This window comes from Lipophrys pholis (assembly GCF_963383615.2).
Source record: "Lipophrys pholis genome assembly, chromosome: 2".
Classification (NCBI taxonomy): Eukaryota; Metazoa; Chordata; class Actinopteri; order Blenniiformes; family Blenniidae; genus Lipophrys; species Lipophrys pholis.
The window spans coordinates 32,091,384-32,103,053 of NC_137636.1; the positions used below are offsets into that span (position 1 = coordinate 32,091,384).

The 11,670-nt window shown below is 43.0% G+C and overlaps 1 protein-coding gene across 2 annotated transcripts; it reads left to right on the forward strand.

The window, feature by feature from the left end:
• Positions 1-7,443, forward strand: phospho2 (phosphatase, orphan 2). 2 transcript variants are annotated; one of them, XM_080458626.1, is made up of 4 exons: positions 1-74; positions 554-631; positions 3,772-3,866; positions 5,140-7,443. In XM_080458626.1, the coding sequence occupies exons 2-4, from the start codon at positions 561-563 to the stop codon at positions 5,685-5,687; spliced, it is 714 nt and encodes a 237-aa protein (XP_080314752.1). In that variant the 5' UTR covers positions 1-74; positions 554-560; the 3' UTR covers positions 5,688-7,443. The 2 variants fall into 2 exon arrangements, with proteins under 2 accessions (XP_080314752.1, XP_080314753.1); XM_080458627.1 differs by having other exon boundaries at positions 23-74; positions 3,500-3,866.
• Positions 7,444-11,670: the final 4,227 nt, after the last annotated feature.

Genomic DNA, 11,670 nt, shown 5'->3' on the forward strand with positions numbered 1-11,670 from the left:
AAATACAACACGAGAGGAAGAAGAAGAGGAAGAGCCAGAGCGGTGGATTCCTACCAGCCACCGGGCAGCTTCAGGTTTGTTTACACTGTTAAAACCTTTACACACAGTTTATTTAATGACCTTGAGCCGTCATGTCATTTATAATCTACAACAAAACTCCTCGATGTTCCTCTTCAGTCCGGTTTAGAACGTTCAGGCAAGATTTAAGCGGCAAGATTAGACCAAGAGACTTGACACCAGACTCCGTGTAATAGAAACAAGCATTTAAACGGAATAGAACTTAATCTTATTTTTTCTAAAGACTGAAAGAAAAGTAATCCCACTTTATCACAAAGTCATTCATCCTGGTGTGTTCGGCCTTACAGAAGCGAAGTGTTTATAAAAAGTGAAAGTAATTTTCCTGAGTTTCTGTTTGTGCCGATCAAAGATAAGAGTTTGACTCAACACCAAAACAAGTTTGTAGTTTTTGTTGTCGAAATAACAGCATTTAGATATTTTGAAGGAAATTCTTTCCTTAAATCTATTGATTTGTAACAGTGATCCTATTTTCCAGGTGAAAAATGAAGATTTTGATGGTGTTTGATTTTGACCACACAGTGGTTGACGACAACAGTGACACCTGGGTGATCAGGTGGGTAATCCACACAACCTGGTAATCCACACAACCTGGTAATCCTCATAACCTGGTAATCCACACAATCTAGTGAGCGACACAACCTAGTAATCCCCATAACCTGGTAATCCACACAACCTGGTAATCCACACAACCTGGTAATCTTCATAACCTGGTAATCCACACAATCTAGTGAGCGACACAACCTAGTAATCCCCATAACCTGGTAATCCACACAACCTGGTAATCCCCATAACCTGGTAATCCACACAATCTAGTGAGCGACACAACCTAGTAATCCCCATAACCTGGTAATCCACACAACCTGGTAATCCTCATAACCTGGTAATCCACACAATCTAGTGAGCGACACAACCTAGTAATCCCCATAACCTGGTAATCCACACAACCTGGTAATCCCCATAACCTGGTAATCCACACAACCTGGTAATCCACACAACCTGGTAATCTTCATAACCTGGTAATCCACACAATCTAGTGATCTACACAAACCAGTAATATACACAACCAGGTAATCCACACAACCAGGTAATCTACACAATCTAGTGATCTACACACCTAGTAATCCACACAACCAGGTAATCCACACGACCAGGTAATCCACACGATATAGTGATCTACACAACCAGGTAATCCACACAATCTAGTGATCTACACAACCAGGTAATCCACACAACCTAGTAATATACACAACCAGGTAATCCACACAACCAGATGTATGGAGACTTTATAAAAAGGTGACAATATAAAAAGTTTGAACTCATTGGGTTTAAAAAATGACACGATTGCAAAGTGATTCAGTCTGAACTAAAGTCCTCCTGGTTCACCTTCAGATTCATTCGGGTCGGTAATGAAGGTAAGACAGGGAGTCGAGGTTTGTGGTAGAAAACCAGCTCACAGAGGGAAGCATGAGCCCCAGATTGAACTGTTTTGTTGGGATTTTGAACCGTTAACCCAGCGAGCATCAGCTGGTTGCTTCTCCAGGATCCACCTTTCAGCCCATTTCACTTCATGCAGGCCCTTAAACCTTGAAGCAGAAATCCTGAGCAGCGGACAGTCGGACTGTACAATATTAGTTATTGAGAGAAAGTTGTCCAGCACTTCGATTCGTACATTGTGAATCCTGACTTGAATATAAATGGCAAAGTTGCAGATGTAAGCCCCGTTTACGCAAGAACTTTTTCAAGTGAAGATGTAAAAGGTTAGTAACATTTTGGGTTTCCGTTTACACATCAACGGTGCTCGGAGCCACTGAAAACACAACTTTTTGAAAACGCTTCCAATCCGCCTCTGTAGAAACCGGGGAAAATGCAACTTTTATGAAATGCTGGCGCTGCTCATGAGCACCATGGCCGTAGTAAATAGTTCTCTGATAACGTGAACATTTACAACACCATCGTCTGCATATAGGGAGACACATTTTATTTATCTCAAGCAATCGATACTGAGTCGACCAAAACTACAGAGAAAGACAGTTTAGGGGTGGCGTTGATGTTTACAACGTACTGTTCTCTGCATACATCGGCGCTTTTATTACACTAACACAGCACCCACTAGTGGCTCATCATGCTAACTACAACATTAACTTTGCCAACGAACGTTAGGGCAAAGGTTATGTTTTTGTCAGCTTTTATTTATTTGTTTATTTGACCAACCTTTACCGTACGCCGCCTTGCACACACTGGTGGTTTTGTTAACTGGGTTTATTGAAGTGTGGCGTTCCACCACGCCGCGGTCTTCCAGCGAGTTGCAGACGCTCCTCCCAGTAATGGGACTGATGTAGGAGGAGGTCTCGCCAGTCTGATGGCTGGATTGAACAATAACGTCTGTGGTGTTTTGAGACGGAGCCTCCGTCATTCCTCTGTAGGCTTTGGTCATTTTGACCTCAATAGGAATAATGACACGTGTCTAAAGACACTGTCAATGTGATGTCAGACACTTTTAAGAATCTTAATAGATCCTCACGACTCAGGACGGAAGCCGTAGTAACTTTTTACAACTAGTTTGCACATTATATCTAAAGTTTATCACAGTTTTAGTCTTTTTAGATTTGTTTATTGCACAAGTTGATGTTACTAAAACTGAAAATTTGAAAAAGTATTTTCTGTCTGTGCAAAAGTCAATGCGTCCACTTTGTTGGTAAAACCGTTTGGATTTAAATCCACCGCTGATCAAAGAAAGAAGTCAGTGACAACTTCCATTATTTTTATACGCTTCTGCCTCAGCAGCGCCCCTCCTGGATTCCAGTGGTACTGCAACATTAGGATAGAACTCGATATTATGAATGTGAGGAGCTTTACTGCAAAGCCGTGAAGTTCTAACCGAGGCTCATTGGATATTGAAAATGGAGAAGCATAAAACTTTCTATTCCAACTTTCCCTCCGTTTACACAACGTTTTCAAAAGACAACGATGCTCAGAGCCACTGAAAACACTGGTTTCATTACAAAACGACCAACAGCGCCAACTCCTGGCCTGGCGTGTTAAATACACCGCTTTCAGTGTTCCTGCTGTTGCTGTAAAAAAATTGACTTTTTTTTTTTTTTCAGAATGAAAAACTTTTCTGAGGCAAAACTGGAAAAACGATGTGTTTTCTCTTGAAACGTGAAAACAGTCTTATAATGTGAAGCTTCTCATTTCTTAGTAAACGTCACGTTGAGGCGACTGCAGAGTTTCTTCTCACACTTTAGAGAACAAAGTAAAAAGTGAAGAGGATCCTGCCTGCGTTTGTTTGTTGTGTACACTGACATGATTTATATAAAATATGAAGCAATTCCAAATTGGCCGGTCGGAGGACTTCAGCTAATTTCACACTGAATGACCCTAATGGTTTTTCTTTTTTTCTTTTTTTTTTTTAATCCAACAGACTCTAAAGCCAGCAGAGCTTCATGTTGCTGTTTACTTGAATCCAGACGACACAAAACAGATTAGAACAAGTCTGTCCTCAAGTATTTATTACTGCAGGGAGTTGGGAGGAAAGTAAAACCTGTGAAAATAGAACTTTGGATTGTCTTTTCAATCAAATGTGTGATTTCCTCATTGAGCATTTTGACCGATTCTTTCATTTCCTTTCACCGAGGAGCTCCGTCGCTGCAGAGAGCGTAATATTTGGCAATAAACATGTTGCTTTATCCTCAGATGCCTCCCGAGTCAGACTCTCCCCGACTCGGTGAGGAAGTCGTACAGAAAAGGCCGCTGGACGGAGTTTATGGGCCGAGTGATGAAGCACATCGGTGAGGATGTTATGATTCTGTTCCCTCCTGTACCTGCCGGAAAAGTTACCAAGCTTTGTACGCGAGTCACTCGACGGAATATTTGATAATTGGGGGGGGGGGGGCACTCGGTGGCAAAATGGCTGCAACAACTGCAAAATTGTGAAAAAGTAACCCCCTGGATCATGTTTCACCTTCTGCTGCCAAATCCGGTACACATATGGAACACAACAGGATCCACAAAAAAGGCTCATACCAAAAAGTCAACAGGACGTCGGCCATTTTTTACTTTTCTTTTACTGAACATTTTCAAAATTGTAGCAGCCCAGCACAATGCAAAATACAGATTATCGGAAAATGCAAATTAAAACCACAGCAATGAACTCAAACGTCAACATCAGGTCGAACCTTTCCGGTAGTTACTCTGGGAGTTCCCAGGTACTCCCAACACTTTCCTCAACTTTGCTGTAAAGAGGTTCATCTTGTTCCTAAAGTATTCTTACCGTTTGGGCAGTTTGGAGAGGCCCCTGCCGTATATTTACTGTACAGATGTGGAGATATGTAAACCTGTTGTAAGATGTTATACTGCATTTCTCTGAATCGGTTACATTTGGGTAAAAGTCAAATGTCGTCCCATTTTTCCGCATTTATTGTTGCTTTCAACCGGGTTTCCCATGATTTCTGTCGGAATGTTAGTCTGACTATATTCAGCCGTTGCAACTTGGAATACAATTTGGAGACAAAGTGACCTTGTTTAATACTATTTAATACTCGTAAGTATATAGTGTCTGAGCTGAAGGTATTTGTAAAATTATTTTATTTGTATGTATTCTGTTAGAACTCAAATGTTTAAAAATGTCCTCCTATCCCAAAGATCATAAATACGGTAAATTCCTTTTTCATACCAGTTTTGAAAGTTTGATCCAGTGACCTCTTGGTTAAATCAGGATTATCAGTTATTGTTGTTAAACAACTCAGTTTATGTTGAGACCCAATTAATTCCCTCAGAAGTCAGCCATTTTGAAAAATATGGCCGATCTTGATCGAAATGTAAACCTTTTTATTCACCGTCATTCACCGACTATAAGCTGCTACTTTTTTCAGAAGCTTTGAACTCTGTAGCTTAAACAGTGACGTGGCAAATTTATGGATTCGTGCGGGTTAACGAGCTTCATGCCACCGATAAATGGGTGATGCGTTCAGGTGCAACTCCAACCTGAATTAGGTGGGGGAGGCTTATATTCCGGTGTGCTGAATCGTCCAGAAATCACGGTACCGCTGTTGTTTGTTGCAGGAGAGCAGGAGGTCGGCGCCGACAGCGTCCGCGCCGTGATGGAGACCATCCCCTACACGGCCGGGATGACGGACCTGCTCCGGTTCATCTCGGAGAATAAACCCAGGGTGGACTGCATCGTCGTGTCCGACTCCAACTCCTTGTTCATCGACTGGATCCTGCAGGCGAAGGGCCTCCGGGACGCCGTGGACCGCGTCTTCACCAACCCCGCCCAGTTCAACGAGCGCGGGCACATGGAGGTGAGCGGCCATCACCAACACGACTGCCAGCGTTGCCCCGTCAACATGTGCAAGAAGGAAGTCCTGGAGCAGTACCTGAGCAAGCAGAGCGGCGGCGGCGTGCAGTACCGCCGCGTGGTGTACGTGGGGGACGGCGGGAACGACCTCTGCCCGGCGCTCTGCCTGCGGGCGCAGGACGTGGTGATGCCGCGGGCGGGGTTCAGCCTGGAGAAGCTGCTGGCGGCGGAGGAAGGCGTCCTGGCCAGGGTGTCGGTGTGGAGCAGCGGCGCCGACGTCCTGCAGGAGCTGCAGAGCAGCCTCCAGGCGTAACGCCGCGCCGCGCGGCAGAGCAACGCACCGTCTCACGCTACACTCGCAGTATTTGTCATTTTAAAGTTTTAAAAAACTTGTGATTGTAAAAATGGCTCATTAATTTATTAACTCGCAGGTTGCGAGTTCGACTATCAGGGAACATCAGCCACCAGGAGTTTTGGACATAAAGGGGAGCAAATAATTATTTTAACCACTAGGTGGTGCCATTCTTCCGAAACTTGAATTCTTGTTTTTAATACCTTCAGTTTGCTGAGTTGATTGCAGGATTTCCAGAGATATGAAGATTATAAAGGAGTGAGAGTTTTGTGCGTTTACTGATCGCAGCTGAGCTTTTGCTTTTACCTCGACACGCTGCAGAAGTTATAACTGCAGTTATTATCATTATTAATGTACCTTCACTGCCAGTTTACGGCTTTAATCTGCCACCAGCTGCTTTCGCCTGGTTCTCCTTCATGTCTGTAGAAAAGCTGAAGAGTTTTTGATAGAATATTTCAGTAAATGAGCATGATTTTATTATATTATTTCAAAACTCCTGATAGCTGGTGTTGATTGATTGGATTAGCTTTTTGATGATGAATGCATTACTTCAGTTTACATTTGCACAAAATGTTGGTGCTCGATTGTAAATGACTTTAAGGAAATTCTTTTTTCTTTTTCTCTCTCCACCAAATCACATTCAGAGTTCACTGCTCTTAAAACGTATTGCTCTGTGTGCTCACTCACTTCACCTTCTCTTTAAATCAAACTTTCCTTACGATTCACTGTTTGTTTACAAAATGACGACGTCACAAAATCAAAAATTAAAACGGCCCCTTTTGGGACGGCTTCCAGAGTTTCCATGCTTTTGCTGCTTGTGTGTGAGCAGATGAACAATAGAGGATTCAGAGTGTCACAATAGAGGAGTCTTTACTTAAAGGGGTCATATTATGCAAAATTCACTTTCTAAAGGTTTTCCAACCGTAATAATCGTCCCCATTCCTGGAATGACGCTCCAGAAGTGCAGAAAGTCTGTCCTCTCTCTCTCTGGCTTGTTTCAGTTTTTAAAAAGTGTGTTGCTCCAACCAGCCAATCAGAGCTCAAACCCTACATAGTGTCATTGGGGGATTAGCCAATCCCAGTCAAGGTAGGCCCTCCTTTTGACCCTCCCACAATTAGGCAGCTCTGCTCTGGCACATGGCACCACGATACTATTTAATTTCATGCAGAATAATTTTTTTTTGTCTATTTAGAAGTATTGGATACGTGAACCGGCTAAAAAGTGAAATTCCTAACAAAGATTCCTGCTCTTAAAGCATCAAATCAAACAGGAAAAACAATGACAAAACGTGTGTGAAGAGGACGTAAAGCGTTAATTTAGTATTAATTTTCAATAACTTCCCCCTGGGATTAATAAAGTTATTCTGTTCTATTCTATGATAGTTTGGTAGGTAGTTTTTTTTTAATCCAGGGTCATGTGATGTGTGTGTTTTACGTCTCAGGTTTGTTTTTGGAGTCACATGTTGAAACGAGCTTAATGATTGTTCTGACTTGAATCTAATTGTTGAATATTCTATTCAACAATAGAATACCACCCCTGGACACCACTGAAGAGTCCAGGGGTGTTTTTAACAAGTTCAACCGAGCCACTGCAGTAGAATAAAAGAAATACCCTCAACATTTCATGCAAACACATGTTGTGTGTAACATTTGTCTAAACTTGGTGAAACTGTGTGACTGAACTATGGAATTACAATAAAATGAGCTTTTGGAGACCATTTCTGTGCTTTTGTTTGTTTTTGCATTCGTGAGAAAATCTCCTAAATGTGACGCAATCAAACAGCAGTTTGATAATCCAGTCGTTATAATATCAAAAATGATCTGGGAGAACAGAGGAGGAGTGAAAAGCTTTGAAAGTGACACTGAAAAGGAGTTTTCTTCTAAAATGTGTTGTTGGCCTTGAATTCTCTCCAATCTCCTCCAGTTACTAGAAACTACTGAGGTAATCTCACTGGCAATTGAAATTAATTGATATTTAATGTTTTTTTTATTATTGAATTCTTTTCATATCGTTCTTTATTGGTACATAATCCCTGGAATAATTTTGGAAACGTAATGTGCGATTTTGTTAACAATTAATGATGATGGAGTGATAACCTCAGAATAATAGAATACGATGCGTCTCTCACTTCCTGTGTCGGTCCTCGGTGGTGTGGAGGTGATCGGCCTGTGGGGTCTTCTCAGGAGGTTCCGATGGCGGCAGCCTGCAGCTCGCCCGGATTGAGTCTCTCATGTTGCTCTTCAAAACAGCAGATAATCTGCAGCTCAGTGAAACCGTGATGAATGGTGCTGGCCCTGTGGAGAAGTGTAAAGCCCTGCTGCAGAGCTCGGAAAGCTGCTGGAAGAACAACTTCAGTCTGGGATCATCTGGACCATCTCTGACACTGGAGGCGGAAGATCTTCTGGATCTTTCTGCGTGTGCTGCCTCTTCGTGCTCGGCCTGCGGCTTCAGCCTATTCCCCGTGAAGCTCCTCCAACTCCTTCAAACGCCGACACAGCTTTCTGTGAAGCGCAGCTCTTCCTCCAGTCTTTGTGTCGCGGACAACCGCAGAGTCGGCAAATTAAACGATGTATGAAACGTAACGCTTTCGTATGTGAAACATGCATAGTTCTTATAAAGCGCGTTTCTGGACACCAAGACCCTTTACATTGCATTATTCATTCACTCCATCCTCACTCTCCCACTGCATTCACCAAGGTGCTCCTCCGCTCGTTAAAGGAATTCCGTTTGTACGTGAAACTTATCCCGTTCACACGAATCCAATTTGCACATGAAACGTATCCTGTTTGCATGTGAAACCTATGTCGTGCTCATAGCATAAGAACATGACATGGTACGCCGTGCGCACAAGACACTTGACCCTCTTGACATGTCAATTTAGGGCCTCTGTAGTACTCAGATTAGTTCATATAATATTTGAGTTTTCCAGGATATTCTAGGCTGTGGTGGTTTAGAAGATGTGGACGGATTCATCTCCGACTTTAGAGTTTGTATGCAGGACGATCAATGAGACTAAAGTGTAAGTTTCTGCTCCTCTAACTTCTCCAGGAGTTTAACAAAGTCAGAAACCTGGTGTGAAAGTGGAGTGAGTCCGGAGGAAGCAGGGTTTCTCCTCCTGATCGGCTCTGTTTGGAGATTCACCTCCATCCTGCATCGCTTCACAGGAAAGGATCTGCCAGATAAGCAGACATAAGTGTACCGTTGTTTCCCGAAAAGTTTATTATCTTAGTTCAGATAAACGTGAGCATCCTGGGAAGATACAGCCCTTCCTCCCCGAGACTTAAGGAAGGAGAAAAACAAGCCCACGTCAGTGGATTGGCCCAAATGGAGGAGGATTGGAGGAGGGATTTAAAGTGTGAACGGAGGCCAACGGCTCACAGAGAGAGTTCTAACCTGGTATTATGGTCCAAGACTCAGCAGGCTTTGTTTACTCTCTGAATTCTCTCTTAAGTGAGGAGGAGCTTTAGACGAGGATCACTGCATTTAAGGAAGCTGCTCGACTGCATAAGTAAGATCCACCGAGGCCTGAGATTCCTCCGAGTTTGAACGGCTTCTGCTGGGAATGTCTGGTGGAAAATCCAGCATCTGTCTAATGTCATGGCTGGATTGTAAACAGGGCGACTGTCCAGAGGCGACACAAGCTGAGCGTCCAGAGACGCCCCATCGTGTGAAAATGGACAGAAATATGAGGGACAACTGTCCCTCCTTCAACGTTCAATATGAGATCAGATCAGACTTTATTCATCCCACACAGAGAAATTCAGTCGTCACAGCAGCTCAACCTGCACAAATAGTTAAAAGATAGTTTGGATCGTGGCACACAGGAGAATAGACGATATAAATATTTAAGTAAACAGATGAATATGTATGTAAAGATACACATGGAAGAACTGGAGACCCGTATGGGAGGAAAATACACGCAGTATCAAGAATATTTACAACTTTTACAGCATTCAGTGTTCAATACCAGGACGGTAGTGAAACTGTATTCTAGTATTTAGTATTTTAGAAACAGTATATTTTCTATCACGGCAATGTGAAGTGCTTACATTCCATTCAGAGCGACTTGGATGTTAACTGCACAAGGACACATTGACATGTGGACAGAATGAGACGGGACGTCAAACCTTGAGATTGTCTGACTCAGGTGTCAAACACATTTCAGTTCAGCCCAAATTCATCTGGAGCGGACCAGACCAGTAGAATAGAGCCAGAATATCCTTTAGGGTTAAACTTGTTGTGGTACAGAGTGTACGGGATAAATATGTTGATATTTTCACAAAAACCAAACATTGACGACGGAAAATGACTGCAATCTCAACATAAAGTCAATTTTAATGAAAATCTTCTGGTGCAAAATACAGTGAAATGTCCAGAAAAGCTGTTGCATTCTGGGTGTTTTCACAAACTCCACCTGACAGCACGGCTTCGAGGCTCGTTTGATGACAATGAGGCAACTAACTTCCATGTATACAGTATTTCAGCTCGGGTCTGAGTGTTTTGTTGCTACTCTGAAGAAATTAGTTGAAAAAAATCTGTGTTTTCTTTGATATTTCTACAGATTTCTTGGTGGTTTGGCCGGATTGGAGCCTCTCGTGGGCTGGATTCGGCCCACGGGCTTTATATTGTACACAAAATTGACTCAGCTACGAATAGTGCACGTTTGAGCAACACTATAGCAATTCTCCTCCTGAAATCATTAAAGTATTTCTATTCTATTCTATTCTATTCTATTCTATTCTATTCTATTCTATTCTATTCTAGTAGCTCTACAACTGAGCTCTTTTGGTATAAAGTTTCTTCCTGTGTTTGTGTGGATCTCCGGGGTGTAAACAATATCAAAGTCAAAGTAACTTTATTGATACCCGTAAGTAGATTTTTTTGTGCAGCAGAGAGAGCGTCTGACGGTACATACAGATATATTAAAACGCAGGACACTGAAAGACAGTAGGGACACAGAGATAGACGGGCACTCACAGACTCACTGACAGGTTAAAGAGTGAATAAATCAATAAATCAATAAATAGAAGGAGCCAGCAAAATATCATTATGACAACTTGTTGATAAAGTTAAAAAAGGAACAATAAATAGATAAAAAAAATCGAGGTTGAAATTCATTGCATAACAAGACCCAAGAGTAAGCTGCTTTCAAGATTGATGTAAAAAGGAAATGGCAGCAGGAATGAAGCTGCTCCTGGAGCGGCTCGTCTTCAGTTTTGGGGCTTTAAATCTCCGTCTAGATGGCAGGTGCTGGAACTCTCTGGTCAGGGGGTGGAGTCATCTCCAGAGATGGTGCTGGAACTCTCTGGTCAGGGGGTGGAGTCATCTCCAGAGATGGAGCTGGAACGCTCTGGCCAGGGGGTGGAGTCATCTCCAGAGATGGAGCTGGAACTCTCTGGTCAGGGGGTGGAGTCATCTCCAGAGATGGAGCTGGAACTCTCTGGCCAGGGGGTGGAGTCATCTCCAGAGATGGAGCTGGAACTCTCTGGCCAGGGGGTGAAGTCATCTCCAGAGATGGAGCTGGAACTCTCTGGTCAGGGGGTGGAGTCATCTCCAGAGATGGAGCTGGCCAGCGGCTGTAGCTGCCTGTTGTACAGCGACTGTAAGCTCAGCTGTGACTGTCCAATCAGCCGACTGGCCCATTTTACTAATTGACTGAGAGAGTTCCTCTCTTTTAAATGAAGGTTTCCAAAATGAGCTACCAGTGAGGAAAATAAAACAGATTTGATAAAAGCACAATAAAATAGTATTGTCAAGGTTTTGTCCACATTGAAACGGGACAACTTTCTCAGGCAAAACAGACGCTGGTGTCCCTTCTTGTTCACGGCCTCACAGTTTTCTTTAAAGTTTAACTTTGAGTCAATGGTGAGAGCACACCCCCTAGTGGTGAGCCTGTGGAGGAGCACAGTTTATCCGATATACACCCATTGACTCTCACCCTCT